At 36.0% G+C, this 20,404-nt stretch overlaps 1 protein-coding gene across 1 annotated transcript in view; it reads right to left on the bottom strand.

Annotated features, from left to right (window-relative positions):
• Window positions 1-2,420: 2,420 nt before the first annotated feature.
• Window positions 2,421-20,404, bottom strand: part of HMCN1 (hemicentin 1) — a 460,484-nt gene continuing 442,500 nt past the window's right edge. Inside the window, exons 105-107 of the mRNA XM_057725744.1 lie at window positions 19,088-19,207; window positions 5,347-5,473; window positions 2,421-3,822 (exon numbers count right to left, since the gene is read on the bottom strand). Coding sequence (XP_057581727.1) covers window positions 3,456-3,822; window positions 5,347-5,473; window positions 19,088-19,207 — 614 coding nt within the window. The 3' untranslated portion in view covers window positions 2,421-3,455. The remainder of the gene's footprint in view (window positions 3,823-5,346; window positions 5,474-19,087; window positions 19,208-20,404) is intronic.

The raw sequence follows: 20,404 nt of genomic DNA on the forward strand, positions 1-20,404 counted from the left end.
ATATATAGTAGGGTGTATATGTTAATCCCAAACTCCTAATTTATCCTTCCTCCCTTTCCTCTTTGGTAACCATAAGTGTTTCTATGTCTGTGGGTCTATTTGTATATAAGCTCACTTATATCACTTTTCTAGATGCTTCATGTTAGTGATATCATGTGATACTTGTCTTTCTCTCTCTGGCTTATTTAGTATGATAATCTCTAGGTGCATCCATGTTGCTGCAAATGACATTATTTCATTCATTTTTATTGCTGATTAATATTCCATTGTGTACATATATATACACCACATCTTTTTTATCCATTTATCTGTTGATGAACATTTAGGTTGCTTCTGTGTCTTGACTATTGGAAATAGTTCTGCAATGAACATTGGGTTGCATGAGTCTTTTAGAATTATGGTTTTATCTGGATATATGCCCAGGAGTGGGAGTGGAGAAGCATATGGTAGCTCTATTTTTAGTTTTTTAAGGAACCTCCATACTCTTCTCCATAGTGGCTGTACAAATTTACATTCCCACCAACAGTGTAGGAGGATTCCTTTTTCTCCACACCCTCTCCAGCATTTATTATTTGTAGACTTCTTGATGATGGCTATTCTGACTGGTGTGAGGTGATATCTCATTGTGATTCTGATTTTCATTTCTCTAATAATTAGTGATGTTGAGCATCTTTGCATGTGCCTTTGGCCATCTGTATTTCTTCTTTGGAGAAATGTCTACTTAGGTATTTTGAGGCACAGGACCTGAATGTAGAATGGTACATGAAGTTTGCATCAGCTGTTCAGAATGCAATCCAGTGCTACAATGTCATCTATAACAAGAAAAACAGAGCTACTACCCAGACATCACTGAATGGTTTTTTCAAGAGGGTAGATAGAACTGAATCCAGCAAGGAACCAGAACTTGTGCCATCAATGTCAGGCATGAGTGAATTGCAGCTTGCTTTCCATCTCCTATTGCTGATGATCCTTTAGCTCTACCATCTCCCACCTCCTCTCCCTCCTCCAGTCAGTAACTCTTCTTGCCTGTTCACTCAATGCTGGCCCCTGTATGCCTGCTGTTGTACTGTGCTACTGTACTTTTCAAGGTACTGTACTGTAAGATTAAAAATGTTTATGTTTTGTTTTTTATGTATTATTTGTATGAAAAGTATTATAAACCTGTTACAGAACAGTACTACATAGCCAATTGTGTTAGTTGCATACCTAGGCTAACTTTGTTGGACTCACAAATTGGACTTATGAGTGTGCTTTTGGAATGGAACTCATTTGTATGTAGGGAACTTACTGTAGTTGATGTCTAACAGTGTTGTGGTCAAAAAAGATGCATGATAAGATTTCGGTTTTCTTAAATTTACTGAGGCTTGCTTTGTGGCCCAGCATGTGATCTGTCCTGGAGAATGTTCCATGTGCACTTGAAAAGAATGTGCATTCTGCTGCTTTTGGATGGAATGATCTATAAATATCACCTCCATCTGGTCTAATGTATCATTTAAGGCCTGTGTTTCCTCATTGATTTTCTGTCTGGATGATCTGTCTATTGATGTAAGTAGGGTGTTAAAGTCAGTGTGGTTTAATTAAGAAGAAGCTCAATGGTCAACATCATGTGCTGGAATTGTTTACCAAAGTAGGTTGTAAAGTATCCTTTCTAAGGACTGAGGAGTCAAGCAGATATCTTGACTATGTTAAACCAGTATCTCCAAATGTTCAGTGATAGATTACAATATATTGGGTGAAAATATTTGTGATTAAATATTTTGGTAAATGTGAACTTGAACAAATTAAATTTGCTTACTACTGAAGTTCTAAGATTCTTTAACTATCAGTACTCACAGTAAATATTTAATAGGAGGACATGTTATATAGTGTTTCACAAACTTCTTTGATATTGGAACTCAGTTGACTCAAAGTGCCTTAACTGGGCTATTGTTCTGTAGAATATTCTTTGGCAAACATTGATTTAGATAATCACCTTCCTGACTGCCTGACTGTGGACTATGTGACTTTTCCAGGTTTCTTTGAATAATGTGACCTAGGTAAAAATCCTTCAATCATAGGCCATGATTAGGCCTTTGCTAATTTATTACCTATCACAGGTAGATAAAGTCACTTCATGTGATATAAAACTGCTTATCTAGATGAGAAAACTGCCATGAAATGGAGATATTGTTTAATTTGGAGTTATGAGAGGTAGAAGGTATGACATTTTTGCAATGAATTAGCTGTGTTGTCTTAAGGAAGTTACATGAGTTATCTGAATCCTAGGATCCTGACATATAAAATGTGAATAATACTATCTCAAGAGTTGTTGTGATGATTAAATCATGATATATATGACATACACATATATGTATGTGTGTCCATAAATTTTAATACCTGTTATAGCTATAAGCAAACAAATCTTAATTTTCAAAGAAGTTAAAAAGGATGTGAAAATTTTATTAAGGCAGGTTTTACTGTAACAATGTATTTTTTTATAAAATAACTTTAAAAGAGTCCATCAAGATATTATATAGAAAATACACACTAAGGGAATATATGTACACTTCATAAAAATAGAATACATCTTGGCAATTGCTTCCAGAGTCTGTTACCACCATTTACAGTGTATTGACGTTTAACGTTTATGCTAATTTGAACATATAAGATCTTCAAGAAAAACAAAACTGTTCCAATGGTATTTTAAAAAATTGTTTTCAATTGACAGGAAAATTAAAAAATTCTAGAACATAAAAGTTGTGGAGCTAACTGAATGGAAGGCTGTGTCAAAAATGTTAGAGCACAGTTCAATGCCATAAATAATCATTGAGGACAAAAGTATTTTTTTCCTATTATCATAACTGGTTCAGCTGGTTTCACAAAGTCACTGAAAATAATATCCTTATTTTGGATGTTCGATCAAGGTGAGCATTTGGTATCAAAACTTTCTAGAAGCTGTTCTATATTTCTAACATGAGTGGTATTTCTTTTTCCAAAGTGAAAATAAGTATGTAAATCCTTTTATAAAGTATTAATACTTAAAGCATCTTCATAAGTTACTTAGTAAGCTTTGATCAAAACACATAGCAACCAGTTTTATTATTCTAAAAATGGTTAAATGCTCAAATCCATTTCGCTTTGATTTTTTAACAGAAAATTATCTTAGCTACTATGTTACTATAACATATCACTGATGGGTCCTGTTAGATGTTCAGAATAATCTTTACAAAGTCACTGCTCCAGTGTAATAAATAAAGAAAATACTAAGGGACTTTCCTAGACCTTAACCAAAAGATATGACCATGGTGGGATTGTGAAAATACCTCAGCAGTACCAAGGAAGGCACACAAAAGAGAGCATAGCACCATTTTCAAGTTGCCAAGATTGCAACTGTTCAGGAGACAGTAATCTGGAAGGGAACTTGATTTCCATGATAAATGCAGTTTAATTATGTGGATTAGGCTTTGGAGAGCTGCTTAGTATGGATAGGCAGACACAGCTATGTAAACTATGAATGTGGTCTGATATTCAATGGTCCTGTTGGCACTGTAGGATAAGGCTCGAACCCTCATGCGGTAGGTCTCTGGTTCTCGTAGTGGTCGTGTTGTATACACCACTCCTTTCAGGTTTTCATCCCTTAAGGCAAAAGGAACAGAGTGTTCCTCATCTATCATGAGGAAAGTTGTCCTGGGATGCATCACTCCATCCTGTGTATATGCAACCAGCCGGATCAAATCTTGATTGGCATCTATTCCAAATGGGAGGGAGACAAGTTTGTATTCCAAGGCATATGGGCTCAAGGCACATTCCAAATCATTGGGTGGACAGTTCTTGAGGCAGAACCTAAGGACAGCAAACACACAAAATGTATACAGTTATCTTCGCTTTGAAGCAGGAGAAGGCATGATGCAGGTGATCAAGATCCATGACAACTTTTGGGCATTAAAGGCAGGAGACAGTATGACTGCAAAGCACTAAGGCTCACCCCATGTTCTGTGTCATTAACTGAAACCAGATGCCAGATGGTGACGAGAGTGTGCTGGTCTAGAGTCATATATCTCTCTCTCAGCTCTATTAAAATCAGAAGCTTTTGAACCACTGAAGAACGTATGAGCACCACAAGACTGTCTTTAAAGTGAAAAGTGAGTTTTGGAATGAGAAGCATCTGCACATATATTGGTAACAAGAATGTCTTAAAGGAAAACAAGTGATTTAAATATTTTAACATCTATCCTAAGACTATTTAAAAGCAGAAATAGAATATATTGATATTTGGTTTACTTTTCTAAAAATAATAAAAGGTCAATTAGGACTCCTGAAAAAAAACTTCCTTCTGTATTTGCCTTCCACAGGATTTTAGATTAAAAATACTATATTTTCTTTTTCCAGAGCTCACAGTGATTGTTTTTGAGTCACCATGACTTTTAAATTGTCTGCCAGAAATCACTGGTAATAAAGAGTAAAGCTAAAAGAAAAATGTAGAAAGGAGCATGTTCTGATGATAGGGATTCTTCAGTCATAGTATTTTTAAAAGTATCATAAGTCTGTACTTTTAATTTTTTCCCTTCCCTTCCTATTCCCCTCAGGCAGATTACAAATAGGTTTCTGATGGATCTTGGGCAGTCCACACTTGACCATGTTGCAGTAATGTGGTGGTCACCCCTGAGAGGCAAACAGTGTGAGATTCAACCAGCATTTGGTTTCAGAATCACCTCCTTATTAGTGGATGCTATTCATGATGGCGATTATCTCATTTTCCAAGCACCCCACAAACTTGGTACCTAAACAGAGTTCAACATTTCTGTAAGGGGAGGGAGAATATAGAAGAGTGGTTTATTCAGAACCTAGAAAAAGTGTTTCAGACAGCAGGATATGTAAGCAAGATGAGATGCGAATGGACAGACCACTGACTCATCCTTGCTCACCTCCACACTCTCATGGAGTCACAGTGACTCATCCCTGTAACAGCCATGGTACTTGGAGCGCTCCAATGGCTGAGAGCCCTGAAAACCCTGAGGCAACACCAACAGAAATGAGACGATTTCAAAGATAAGCAGGCTCTATCACCCTATAAAATGCTCCCTACTGAGGCAGAATTCTAGATGTTGCCTGGTGGATCACACACTGGGGAGACTTGCTTCAGGAAACCCTGGCAGCTCAAAGTGATTGTTTCGGCTGCAGTGGCTGCTGCAGGATGAGCTCACTTTTTGCCCATTCATTGAAGAAGGAACACCCTGTAACCCTAACCCCTGGGGAGTTATTGACTTCCTGTGAGTGAAACATGACTGCAGACAGGGGTTGTTCATCAAGGAGGGAGAGGAAGAAGGATTTTCAAAAGCATGTCTGGGAAGAGAAGGCAAGACATACCCTGAAACAGGATCCCGTTGGTAGCTAGGTGGACAGGGTGTCTCAATGCACTGGTAGCTTCCTCTCATGTTGAAGCACATGCGATTTGGCCCACAGTGCACATTCTGCTCCAGACACTCATCAACATCTACAATAGCACAAGAAACACACAGCATCAGCAACTCAGGTCAGAACACGCCACCAGGGCAGGCACTGTGGATGTTAGACCGGAATGTTGAGGGCTAGCTTTCTCCTCCCCATGAATGAACTTAGTAGCTGCACTTACACTTCTTCACCCACAAAGTGGGGATCCTAATTCCTGGTGTGCTATTTCCCAGACTGCTCTAAGTTTTTTTAAACATATGTGAAAAAATATTGAAAAATAAGAGCAATAAAAGTAGAAGGGAAGCTACTAAGAAATCTGTTTTTTATATTTGGGAAATAGAATGCATTTGAGTTTTGTGAAGCCAATAATACTTTAAATTCACTAAAAACAAGCTAAAAATTTAAAAGACACTTGTGAACCTTTCTGTGACGTGTAGAATCTCTTTAAAATGTGAGTGATCCTTGATCCTTCCCTAGTATTTTATAAGTTCAAATTGTTGAGTGGAAGCAGGGTAGTGGAAATTAGTTATAAATTTAGGGGAGACTGTGCAGGCCATTCGGATCTTGTGGAGAGAGATGGAATAAAGAAAAAAAAAGTATCAAATGATTGACCCAAGAACCATAATCCAAGTTTGATCAAATCTGAACTGTGTAGAATCCATCCTTAGTTGTTACAGGCTGGATGTTCTCCCTAAGGTATCTCTCCCTAGGATATTGAGGAAACATGCAAATGAAATGCTCTTTATTTTGTTGTTTTCTACACAAAGTTGTTAAAATAAAAATACACTTAAATCACCAAAATTAAGAAGCATCAGGATGAAGCTAAGAAACTTTTCTTTGACTTTCTGAAAATGAGTGTTTTTAAGCCATGATTCTTAACTTGAGGTCCATATTTGAGCATCAGGGGATCTGTGAATGAAAATGTTTCTATGCGTGAGTGTGTAGGTACACATGCACAAGTGAGCAAGAGATAAAGCAAGGCTGAGACTGGACCCTCTTTCCAGAAAATTACCAGTCATAGAGTTTGACAGTATTTAAAGAATTGAGACCCCAAAATTAAGAATCATATTTTAGAGCAATAGTTTCAAAGTGTGGTATCTACATTCCCCTGGTAGTACATGAAAATTCCCAGCAGTATGAGAGCAGGCAAAGATTTTGGGAATCAATTTCCATTCAGATTTTTAAAAATTTTTTTATTGAAGCATATTTGATTTACAATGTTGTGTTTCAGATGTACAGCAAAGTGATTCAGTTATACATACATGTGTGTGTGTATATATTCTTTTCCCTTATACGTTATTACAAAATATTGAGTATAATTCCCTGTGGTATATAGTAGGTCCTTGTTGGTTATCTATTTTATATATAGTAGGGTGTATATGTTAACCCCAAACTCCTAATTTAGCCCCCCTCTTTCCCCTTTGGTAACCATAAGTTTGTTTTCTATGTCTGGGTTGGTCTGTTTTTGTTTTGTATAGAAGTTCATTTTTTTTTTTTTTTAAGATTCCACATATAAGTGATATCATGATATTTGTCTTTCTCTGACTTCACTTAGTATGATAATCTCTAGGTCCATCTGTGTTGTTGCAAATGGCATTATTTCATTCTTTTTATGGCTGAGTAACATTCCGTTGTATATATACCACATCTTCTTTATCCATTCCTCTGTCGATGGACATTTAGGTTGCTCCCATGTCTTGGCTATTGCAAATAGTGCTGCAATGAACACTGGAGTGCATGTATCTTTTCAAATTACAGTTTCCTCTGGATATATGCCCAGGGATAAAGTTGCAGGATCATATGGTAGTTCTACTTTTAGCTTCTTAAGGAAACTCCATGCTGTTCTCCATAGTGGCTGTATGAATTTACATTCCACCCAACAGTGTAGAAGGGTTCTGTTTATACACACCTTCTTCAGCATTTGTTATTTGTAGAGTTTTTGATGATGTCCATTCTGATCAGTGTGAGATGATACCTCATTGTAGTTTTGATTTGTATTTCTCTAATCATTAGCCATGAGTACCTTTTGGCTATCTGTATGTCTTCTTTGGAGAAATGTCTGTTTAGATCTTCTGCCCATTTTTTGATTTTTTTTTTCCATAATGAGACATATGAGCTGTTTGTATATTTTGGAGATTAATCCCCATTGGTCACAGCATTTGCAAACATTTTTTTCCCATTCTGTAGGTTGTCTTTTCATTTTGTTTATGGTTTCCTTTGTTGTGGAAAAGCTTTTAAGTTTAATATGGTTCTATTTGTTTTTATTTTATTTTATTCTATTTTAATTTAATTTCCATTACTCAGGAGAAGGATTCAAAAAGATATTGCTATGATATATGTCAGAGAATAACCTGCCTATGTTTTCCTCTAGGAGTTTTATAGTATCTGGTTTTACATTTAGGTCTTTAACCCATTTTGAGTTTATTTTTGTGCATGGTGTTAGAGAATGTTCTAATTTCATTCTCTTATATGTAGCTGTCCAGTTTTCCCCGCACCACTTATTGAAGAGACTGTCTTTTCTCCATTTAATATTCTTGCCTCCTGTGTCATAGACTGACTATAGGTGCATGGGTTTACTTCTGAGCTTTCTATCCTGTTTCATTGATCTATATTTGTACCATACTGTTTTGATTACCGTAGCTTTGTAGTATAGTCTGAATGGAGCCTGATTCCTCCAGGTCTGTTTTTCTCTTTCAAGTTTGCTTTGGCTACTTGGGGTCTTTTGTGTTTCCATACAAATTTGAGAATTATTTCTTCCAGTTCTGTAAAAAATGCACTGGTAATTTGACAGGAAATGCATTAAATCTGCAGTTTGCTTTGGGTAGTATAGTCATTTTGACAATATTGATTGTTCTAATCCAAGAACATGGTATATCCTTCCATCTGTTTGTTATCTTTGATTTCTTTCATCAGCATCTTAGTTTTTGGAGTATAGGTCTTTTGCCTCTTTAGGTAGTTTTAGTTTTTTTGTTGTTTTGTTTTTTTTTCCCCCTTAGGTAGGTTTATTCCTAGGTTTTTTTATTCTTTTTGATGCAATGGTAAATGGGATCATTTTCTTAATTTCTCTTTCTAATCTTTCATTGTTAGTGTATAGAAATGCAAAAGATCTTAGTGGGTTAATTTTGTATCCAGCAATTTTACTGAATTTATTGAGGTCTAGTAGTTTTTTCATTGTGTCTTTAGGATTTTCTATGTATAGTATCATATCATCTGCAAACAGCGGCAGTTTTACTTCTTTTCCAATTTGGATTGCTTTTCTTTTTCTTTTTCTTCTCTGAATGCCATGGCTAAGACTTCCAAAATGATGTTGAATAAAAGTTGTGAGTGGATATCGTCTTGTTCCTGATCTTAGAGGAAATGCTTTCAACTTTTCGCTATTGAGTATGATGTTAGCTGTGGATTCATCATATATGGCCTTTATGACGTTGAGGTAGGTTCCCTCTATGTTCACTGTCTGGAGAGTTTTTGTTTATTTATTTTTTAATCATAAATGGATGTTAAATTTTATCAAAAGATTTTTCTGCATCTATTGAGATAATCATACAGTTTTTATTCAATTTCTTACTGTGTATATCACACTGATTGACTTGTGGATATTGAAAAATCTTTGCATATCTGGGATAAATTCTACTTGATCATGGTGTATGATCCTTTTAATATGTTGCTGAATTTAGTTTGCTAGTATTTTGTTGAGGATCTTTGTCTGGTTTTGGTATCAGAGTGATAGTGGCCTTATAGAATGAGTTTGGAAGTGTTCCTTCGTCTGCAATTTTTTGGAACAGCTTCAGAAGGATTGGTGTTAACTCTTTTCTAAATGTTTGAAAGAACTTGCCTGTGAAGCCATCTTGTCCTGGACTTTTGTTTGTTGGAAGTTTTTTAATCAGCTTCAATTTCAGTATTTGTGATTGTTCTGTTCATATTTTCTATTTCTTCCTGATTCAGTATTGGGAGATTGTACCTTTCTAAGAATTTGTCCATTTTTCCTAGGTTGTCCATTTTATTGGCTTTTAGTAAGGCCTTTGTATTTCTGTGGTTTTGTTTGAAATTTCTTTTTCATTTCTGATTTTATTGATATGGGCCCTCTCACTTTTTTTCTTGATGAGCCTAAAGGTTTATCAATTTTGTTTATCTTTTCAAAGAATCAAGTTTTATTTTTATTTTAATACTTTATTTTATTTTTTTAAAATTTATTGGAGCATAATTGACTTACAATGTTATGTTAGTTTCAGGTGTATAGCAAAGTGATTCAGTTATACATATACATATGTTCATTCTTTTTTAAAGAACCAGATTTTAGTTTTGCTGATCTTTTCTATTATTTTCTTCATCTCTATTTCATTTATTTCTGCTCTGATCTTTATGATTTCTCTCCTTCTGCTAACTTTGGGTTTTATTTGTTCTTCTTTCTCTAGTTGCTTTGGGTGTAAGGTTAGGTTCTTTGAGGTTTTTCTTGTTTCCTAAGGTAAGCTTGTGTAGCTATAAACTTCCCTCTTAAAACTGCTTTTTCTGTGTCTCACAGGTTTTGGATCTCATGTTTTTGTTTCATTTATCTCTAGGTATTTTGTTACTTCCTCTTTGATTTTTTCAGTGATCCATTTGTTTAGTAGCATATTATTTAGCCTCCATGTGTTTGTTTTTTGCAGTTTTTTTCCTTGTAGTTGATTCCTAATCTAATAGCATTGTGGTCAGAAAAGATGCTTGATATGATTTCAATTTTCTTAAATTTACCAAGGCTTGCTTTATGGCCCGGAATGTGATCAGTCCTGGAGTGTGTTCCATGTGCACTTGAAAAGAATGTGTATTCTGGTGCTTTTGGATGGAATTCTCTACAAATATCAATTCAGTCCATCTGGTCTAATATGTCATTTAAGGGCTGTTTCCTTATTGATTTTCTGTCTGGATGATCTGTCCATTGATACAAATGGTGTGTTAAAGTTCTCCACTATTATTGTGTGACTGTCAATTTCTCCTTTTATGTCCATTAATAATTGCCTTACATATTGAGTCATGCCTATGTTGGGTGCATATGTATTTACAATTGTTATCTCTTCTTAGATTGATCCCTTGATCATTATGTGGTGTTCTTCTTTGTCTCTTGTAATGGTCTTTATTTTAGAGCCTATTTTATCTGATGTGAGTATTGCTACTGAAGCTTTCTTTTGATTTCCATTTGCATGGAATAACTTTTTCCATTCCTTCACTTTCAGTCTGTATGTGTCCCTGGATCTGAAGTGGGTCTTTTATAGATAGTCTATATACCAGTCTTGTTTGTCTATCCATTCATACATTTGTATCCATGTCTTTTGGTTAGAACATTTAATCCACTTACATTTAAGGTTATTATCAATATGTATGTTCTTACCATCATTTTGTTAAATCTTTTGGATTTATTTTCACAGGTCTTTTTTCTTCCATTTTCTTTTGTTCTCTTCCCTTGTGATTTGATAACTATCTTCAGAGGTGTGTTTGGATTCCTGTGTGTATGTGTGTGTATCTATTATAGATTTTTGGTTTGCATTTACCATGAGGTTTTTATATATCAGTCTCTCTCTATATACATGATTGTTTTAAGTTACTGATCTCAATTTTAAATGCACTTCAAGTATCCTGCATTTTTACTCTCCTAATTACTGATTTAGATAACATATTTGAATGTGGATGATTTCCTACCTTTACTGTAGGTTTGCCTTTACCAGTGAGCTTTCCCATTTTGTAATCTTCTTGTTTCTAGTTGTGGCCTTTTCTTTTCCACCTAGAGAAGTTCCCTTAGCATTTGTTGTAAAGCTAGTTCAGTGGTACTGAATTCTTTTGGCTTTTGCTTATCTGTAAGCGTTGTTTTGTTTGTTTGTTTTCTGACTTCAGAAATAATGACTATTTTCATGTACAAGCAGAGTTACCACTAATCTACCTATACAATATGAAAATAGATTCCTTCACCAGTGTATGACTGGAACATTTATGCACAAAATTGGAAAGCCATTAAATTTGTTTTACTTGAAAATGCACAATCACCATTCCTAACATATATTTTTTAGACCTGATCAGAAAAATTTTTTTAATCCTAATCAATCATCCTCTGCTTACTTTGGCAAGTTAGGAGTGACAGGAAAACATTTGCAGGGTACAGAGACTATTCATAGTTTGTGAAACTAGCTTTTTTGTAACTGTTCAACACCAATAGGAAAAAAAGAGAGACCTTGATTTTCATAAAGAATCTCCCAGAAAAAAAAGGACTAAACTGTTATTCATACAAGAAAAAATTAATTAAAGTTTGATAAGTTAGAAAGCTGATGGTAATACTTTTAATTTGGGAATAAAGGGGAAGTAGAAGTTTTAAATACATTCAATACTTTTTGTTACTATTTTCCCAAAAAGGATGATTTTCAACAACAGAAAGATGATGAACTACCAGGTACAGATCATCCACTAAAAATAAAAATTGAGGTAGGTAGAAGGTTTCTTATTCCTTTTGAGAGTACTTATTAAATATATAATGTTAAGGTATCTTTCTTTTATTCCTTGATTTTTAGACAAACATCTCTTGGATAATTTTAAGTGTGTCTATTTTCAGCAATCACTTGTGGCTGCCTGAAAATATGGAGAACAGCAATAAACTCATAGAAAGGCTGGAGCCAATGAAATGCTATTTGAAAAAAGCAGAATTTTTATACTTGAAAAACACTTTAGTTTCTGCAAAAATGTAGTTTAGTTTTTTTCTTCCACAGATTGTTATATCCTATGCAACCATATTACTTTCTTATTTATTTTTATTTTTTGGCTTATCTGTAAAGCTTTTGATTTCTCCAACAAAGTCTGAATGAGAGTCTTGCTGGGTAGAGTATCCTAGGTTGCAGGTTTTTCCCTTTCATCACCTTAAATATATTGTGCCACTCTTTTCTATCCAGAATTTCTGCTGAAAAATCAGCTGAAAACATACAAGGGAGCCCCCATAAGATTATTTGTTGCTTTTCCCTTGTTGCTTTTAATATTTTCTCTTAGTTTGATTACTGTGTGCCTTGCCATGTTCCTCCTTTGGTTGATCCTGTACGGTACTCTTTGCGCTTCCTGGTCATGGGTTACTGTTTCCTTTCTCACATTAGGGGTTTTTGCTGTTATCTCTTCAACTGTCTCCTTGGGCCCTTTCTCTCTGTCCTCTTTCTGAAACCCCTATAATGTGAGTATTGGTATGTTTGATGTTTTCCCAGAGGTCTCTTAAACTGTCCTCATTTTTCATTTTTTTCTTTATTCTGTTATGTAACAGTGATTTCTACCACTCTGTCTTCCAGTTCACTGATCCATTCTTCTGCCTCACTTATTCTGCTATTGATTCCTTCCAGTGTGTTTTTCATTTCAGTTATTGTAGTCAACTCTGTTTGGTTGTTCTTTATGTTTTCTAACTCTTAGTTAAAAACTTCTTGTAACTTCTCGCTCTGTGCAGCCATTGTTTTCCCAAGTTCTTGGATCATCTTTATGATCATTACTCTGAACTCTTTCTCAGGTGTTACCTTGTTCCTTCATCTGGATCATTCTCCTCTCCCATTTCACTTTGTCTAGATTTCTATTTGCATTTTTATGTATCTGGAAGGTTAGTTATGTTTCTTGACCTTGGAGAAGTGGCCCCTGGTAGGGGATGCCCTGTGTGTCCCAGCAGTACACTCCCCTCTTGTTACCAAGGGCCAGGGCCCAGCTAGTCCTGGGATAGGTTCTGATCTGTGTTTGTAGATTTGGTTCTGCAGGCTGCTAGATTGTAGTTTTCTTGCTTCTGGTGGGTGGAACTAGGTCTTGGCCCTCTGGTGGGTAGGGCTGTGTCAAGTGTCATGACTAGAGGTGGCTGTGGACTCAGAAAGTCTTTAGGCAGCCTGTCTGCTGATGTGTGGGGCTGTGTTCCTGCCCTGTTGCTTGTTTGGCCTGAGGTATCCCAGCACTGGGGGCTACAGGTTGTTGGGTGGGACCAGGTCATGGTGCCAAAATGGTGGCCTCTAGGAGAGCTGATGCTAATGAATATTCCCTGGTACCTCTGCCACTGGTGTCCTTGTCCCCACAGTGAGCCACAGCTGCCCGCTGCCTCCCCAGCAGATAGATCTGGTCTGGGTTCCTAATGAAGTCACTGCTTTTGCCCTGGGTTCTGGTGCACACAAGACCTTGTATGTGCCCTCCAAGAGTGGAGTCTCTGTTTCCCCTAGTCCTGTGGAGCTCCTGTACTCAAGCCCCACTGGTCTCCAACATCAAGTGCTCTGAGGGCTCCTCCTCCCAATGCCAGACCCCCAGGCTGTGCAGCCTGACATGGAGCTCAGAATTCTCACTCCTATAGGAGAACTTCTGGGATATAACTGTTCTCCAGTTTGTGGTCACCCACCCAGGGGTCATGGGATTTGATTATATTGTGAGTGAGCCCCTCATGTTGTCTTGTTGGGTTTCTTCTTTATGTCTTTGGATGTAGACTATCTTTTTTGGTATGTTCCAGTCTTTTTTATCAATGGCTGTTGAGCAGTTAGTTGTGATTTTGCTGTGCTCGTGAGAGGAGGTGAGCTCAAGGCCCTGCTTTGAGCTGCCATCTTGTCCTGCTTTCCATTCAGATTTTCATTTTCCATAAGTTCTCCTTTCTAAAATCAAACTACTTGAGAATTTCCTATGGCCTGGAGTTCTACTTTCCCAAACTTCCCTTCTTATATTCTTCTTCTGCTTTACAAAAAAAAGTTTCCACTAATCCCAAATCTCTTTATGTCACTGGGTTTAAAATGCTTCCAGGCACACAGGAAGGGTGAGAGCATTGGTGGCATATATGGATAGTGGCAGGCATTATTTCATCATGGCTACAAACCAATGGTTTGGCTCTCCATTTTAAATTAGATTTTGGAATGAGCTGGCTGTCATAGGAACACCCACTAACACTTTTACTTGAACAGAAAAGTGACTTTAGACTTTTTCTGATAGTCAATCTGGTTGGTTTTACAATGAATACGCACTTTTAAATTATATGGTGGTCATCCTCCATTAACTGAGTTAAGTCTACAGTTCCAAAGTTTTGATGAAAATATGTTGAAAGCACATAAACACCAAACAACAATGCCAGAATTCACATTCTTCATAACTATTTAAACATGGTAAGAAACTTTGGAGGTTGATTTTTATGAGGGAATTATAAGGTTTTCAAATTTCTTTTTGGAGTATACAAACAAAAAATATGAAGATGGATTTTAGGGAAAGTTTAAGTCAATGGGCTGCGTAGAGCCACGTGTAACCTTTTCTTCTTTACATAGATTCTGATATATAATTGGACCCAAATCAGTTTTTTGGAGAGGTAGGTCCTAAAGGTCAAATGTCTTTGATCCTGAAATTGGTGCCACAGCCAATGGGTATGTGTAACTATTATGTCATTTCATAGTAGTGACTGGTATCTGCATGATGGTATTTATATTGGTGTTGGGTTAAAGTTGTGAAGTTCTTTTGAGAACTTGGAAATAACTTGGAATATCACTATAAAAAAAGCAGAAAAGATATTCCAAGAGATGGTATATTAATCATGGAGAATAAGTGTTAAATTTCTAACTTTTAGTTTTTGGCTGTGTCTCAGTTGCAGCATGCAGGATCTTTGAGGCATGCAGGATCTTTTGTTGCGGTGTGCAGGCTTCTGTCTAGTTGTGGCGTACAGGTTTTCTCTTGTCTAGTTGTGGTGTGCAGGCTCTGGGGGGTGTGGGCTTTGTATTTGTGGTGTGCAGGTTCCAGGGCGCATGGGTTTTGTAGTTTTGCAGCACTCAGGCTCTAGTTGAGGGTGAAAAACTCAGTAGTTGTGGCACATGGGATTTTAGTTCCCTAACCAGGGATCAAACCCACATCCCCTGCATTGGAAGGCGGATTCTTTACCACTGGACCACAAGGAAAGTCCCTAAATTTCTAAATTATTTGTCATTTGCATTTCTGTGTCAAAAATGAGCATTTTTAGATTTGGTTCCAAATATATTTCTTAAGGAAATGACAGACAATGTAATTATTTATTTTAAACTTAACGATAGTCTGCCCAAAGTCAAAAGATGAGCTAGAATGATATGGAGTAAATCACTTATTTGACTTTTTAGTTACTTAGATGTGCTGATAATGATAACATAATATGCTTTCTATTACACATTTTATAATAGGACGTTTTCCTCTAGGAATGGAACAGTGAAACATGTTTAATTTCAGTTAAATCTTGCTTTTTGTCTCTGTAAACCAGTTTCTAATTATGATTTTATCTGTCAGAAGTGCTCCATATCCTTGACAAAATGAGATTGTCTCAGAATGAAGTAAAAAGCCCTTTAGGAAAATGTGAGAGAAATTCAATTAACCTTATCTTTTCTGTCATAAAAAAAATTCCCTTCCCATCCACACTCCAAATTTCATTTTAGCTTTAATTTTTATAGTGAACTCATGCAGAAACATGGAGGCCAGTGGGCTGCTAGGGTCCATGAAAATGGTGGCCTGGAGGCCAGAATCTGGACACACGTCTACACATAATAAGAACAGCTACCTTATTATAGGTTTTCAGTGGCTGAATATGAATCTATCAGAAACATCAGAATCTAATATACAAAGTGTCCCTAGATCCAAAATAATGTACACTTCCCATAGAAGAGCGTTCATAAAGTATTTGAGCTTCTGGGAAGGTAGCCTTCCTTTGTCTTTTGTCTATTGCTACCTCTCAGGACTAAGTATCCTATAAGCATTCACTCTGCTCACTCTGTTAATTCACTTTACTCACTGGTCTTAAAAAAAAAAGTCAGAAAAGATGAAGAAATCAGATTGTCTTCTGTTAACCGACAGTGTGATGATATCTAGTTTTTTATAAAATATTAGAAAATTGTGATGATAAAAATGAAGGGGATTTCATAACATAAACATTATTGCTATAAGAAAAGAATACCAAGATAAGCTGAAAAACTTTCATAGTAATAGCTTTAGAATATATGAATGCATTTAACCAAGTACTCTGGATATATTAAAAAAAAGTAATTTAGGATAAACATACTTGAAACATTTGTCTTATAGAGGGTGTAGAGTAATTCAGAGTCTTGATAAACATTATGAATTGCATCTTAAAGACTTGGATAGATCAGAATACTCATTTTGAATGCAATCCCAAAATGTAGTGTTCCTACAGTTTTAGAATTAGATTAGCAGTGCTTAAAATTAGCACATGGATTTGTTAGTTTCTCCTCTCTGCTTCTGGGGCAAATTAAGATTGGTCATGTTTTTTGTTTTTCATTTTGCAGTCTGGTGACTTCCACTTTAGACTAGTCTTTGTCCTTGTTCAATGTCAAGTTCACTTTAATATACCTTTTATTACAGATGTTTCTATCACTCATGTATAAAGCTTCAAAAATTCATCTGTGAATGATAAGTAGTCTTTTGTTCCTCATAAATGTCTCACTTTCTAAAGCTATAAAGATTCCAAGTTATTCTTTAGAGTAAAGACTCCTTTAAAGGTCATAATTGTTTTCTCTCAGGTCTTTTTTTAAAACCACAAAAATATGTAACTCATTTAAATTGCAAACATTTTAAATGACACATGTTTCTGATTTGTGCACATTATTTTCCACTCTCCAGAGCACAAGTGAAAGTTGAAAAATGTTTAGAACTGAATGAGTGACAACAGCAACAAAAAAAACAAACTGGCATAATTTAGAGAAGAAAAAAATCCTCTAATGAGAATATAACCCTTAAAAATCTAGCTAAGGAATTTGCAGTCTGGTTGGTTATTCCAAATATTTCAGTATCTATCCCCTTCCTTCCTTGGTGCTTGGTACACTTGTAGGGAGTGTAAAAGACAAACTGGCATGATTTAGAGAAGAAAAAAATCCTCTAATGAGAATATAACCCTTAAAAATCTAGCTAAGGAATTTGCAGTCTGGTTAGTTATTCTAAATACCTCAGTATCTATCCCCTTCCTTCCTTGGTGCCTGGTGCACTTGTAGGCAGTGTTGTACACTGCCACCTCTTTGGAAGGATTCTTGGGTGGAAGAGCTGGAGAAGTTATAAAATGTAGACAATGTAAGTGCTCTTACCTCCCTCTGCTGCCACAGTCTAATCACCCTGGTGTTCACAGCATCATAGGAGAGACAAAGGACCATTCTAGTCATTGTGAGATCTGTGATCAAGTCCTACTCTTCTCCTTGATGGTTCTAGGACATTGAGACTCACATAATCACTCTGACAATTAGTTTTATTATCTGTAGAATGGGTACAAATTATTGCTCCTGAACAGCTATACTGCTAATTAAAATGAGATAATAGTTGTTTTGGAAAAACATAAAACTATAATGTAAATATGTTATTCCAGTATTTAAAACTTAGTAAAATATTCCTTATAGGGTAAGTTCTTCATAAATGTTTGAGTGATGGCTGGGAGTAAAGGGTAGTATTGAGTTCACTTTCCTTCTCCAGCCCACATGATCAGTGGGTGTTCTCAGGGAGTGTGTTGGGTGAATGGCTTGAGTAAGGGTGTGGAGGCTCATGGTAACTCTGGTGAAGTCATTGTCCATCCTGGTCTTGCCTTCTGGAACACATTTTCATGAGCTGCATTCTAGCAAGTCTTTTGTGAAGGGAAGTCTTTTATACGTGACAGAAACTAATAAAATTCAGAGGCTTATTAAGACCTATATAATATTAGATTTTGTCCACAGAAGTGAGGTGGTTTCTTAGAAGATTTTAACGATTTATGTAAGTTCATTTTTTTATCAAGTACACATTGCAACATACTATACCTCACCAATATACAATGCTTCTTTCACATTTTTGTATAAAGAGGGTGCTGTTGATATTGGTTTTCTTTCTATAATCACCACACATTGTCTAAAATACTACTGTAACACCTACAACATACAACACCTTGTATGTTGATTATGCACTTATTTGCATGTCTGTCTCCACTAGATGCTAAGCTCATACAGGGAAGAGAGTGTACATTATTCATCTGTTTTAACCTTCTGCATCCTGCAATTCTAGCACATGACTGGTATTCATCATTGGACTCAAAGAAAGAATGGATGAATCAATTACCCACTGATCACTAAGACAAAGTATAAAATGCCTAATACTGAAGTATATTTACTGAGCACTCTTTTCATTTCTCCTTTCTTCTTAGCTGAACTGTGAAAACATGTTTGAGGAGGTCTATTTCCATTTAGTTTTATTTAATTTTTATTTTTTATTTTTTTATTTATTTTTATTTATTTATTATTTTTTTTAGGGGGGTACACCAAGTTCAATCATCTGTTTTTATATACATATCCCCATATTCCCTCCCTTCCTCGACTCCCCCCCCCATCCTCCCCCTCCCAGTCCTCTAAGGCATCTTCCATCCTCGAGTTGGACACCCTTTGTTATACAACAACTTCCCACTGGCTATCTATCCATTTAGTTTTAAATATATATCATTTGAAGTGGTTTAGGCATTCTTGCTCCTTCTAGTAAGAACATACCAAAAATGTTTCTCAACTCTTCCTTTGCCTAACTGCTTTCTCCTGCTTTTCCTGCTTGCAAAAGCAATGATTATAGATAAGTCTGACCCATGGGAATGTGAAAGGAGAGGAAGCAACTAGAAGAAAAACTATTTAAAAAAAAAAGACATTTCTCACACTATCCTATATTGGTTTTAAATTAAGTCCCAATGTTTTCTCACCTTGACATGTCTTTCCATTGAGCATGAGTTGATAGCCAGGTGGGCAGATACACTGATAGCTCCCAAAGGTATTTTTACACTCATGCTGGCAGGTGTCTCTATTTTCACATTCATCAATATCTGTGCAGAAAGAAAGCAGTGTGTATAACCATGCAAAACAAAGGCAGAAACTGTGACAGAATCAACTATAAACAAGTTGTTGACATATAATAGAAAACTTGGTGACTTTATACTTGTGTTTAAAAATGCTCAAAGCTGTTTCATACCTGTATGTTTTTAATGGAGTCCAATATAAACTTTCCTATATTATAAAATATGAACATATCTTCTGTATATAAGTATATATGAGCTGAAGCCCCAAACTAGCTAATTTCAGTATTAGTTAAGTAAAACTGGAAGGACAGATGAGAAGACCCACAAGATCCTAAACCACCAAGGTACTAAACTCTTGACAGAACATAGTAGAATTTACCTAAAAGATAAAGTTTCTATTGAGATTAATTGAAAAAAGAAATATTAGTTTCTATTTTATTTAAAGTTTAGCTGCCCCTCTCTCTCCAACAGCCATACGTAGCTTTCACATATGCAGATATCATTAAGTGGAGGCGGTTTTATCTTTGCGATAGGAATATTCATACAACTTTACACAGTTGTAAAGTACTAACGGCAACTGCATATACATCGCTGCTTTGTTACTTTGGGCCAGCCACTTCTCAAGATCTCAGCCGATTCCTCTGCCAAGAGGAGTCACTGATACAATCTCCCTACTTCACAGGTTTGTTGGAAGGTTCAAATACAATAATATATGAAAAACATTTTATAAACTATAAAGAGCTAATCTACCTGGTATCACTAAATAAAGTCAAGAAAACAGCAATAAAAAGAGTGGGAATAGATAGTTAAAAATTGATATTTGCTTTCAGAATCAGGGATGGGATTCGAGCGGCCTCAGATTTCTTGTCCCAGTTGTGTTTTGCCTAACATCAAAATATGCCAACCAGTGTTGGAAGGAAGAGGAGAACGTGGTATGAAATAGGAGCAGGAGTGCTATGGGCTGGAAGTAAAGGGAAAACAAAGTGAAAACTTGGAGATGACTCAGAGCAAAAGGCCATGTTCATTTTGCATATGCTCAGATTATGACTGCAATGATTCAAAATCTATTAACGACAAACTCATCAAATATTTGTCATTGTTTTTGCCCCATTTTAGTTAATCAAAGCATTCATTGCAGAACTTGTGACTTATTTTTACTTCTCCCCTTTATGATCTGCTTTAACCTAAAATAACAGAAATGTAATTGATGTTCAAGTCCAAGTA

Source organism: Hippopotamus amphibius, chromosome 3, assembly GCF_030028045.1.
Source record: "Hippopotamus amphibius kiboko isolate mHipAmp2 chromosome 3, mHipAmp2.hap2, whole genome shotgun sequence".
NCBI classification, from domain to species: domain Eukaryota; kingdom Metazoa; phylum Chordata; class Mammalia; order Artiodactyla; family Hippopotamidae; genus Hippopotamus; species Hippopotamus amphibius.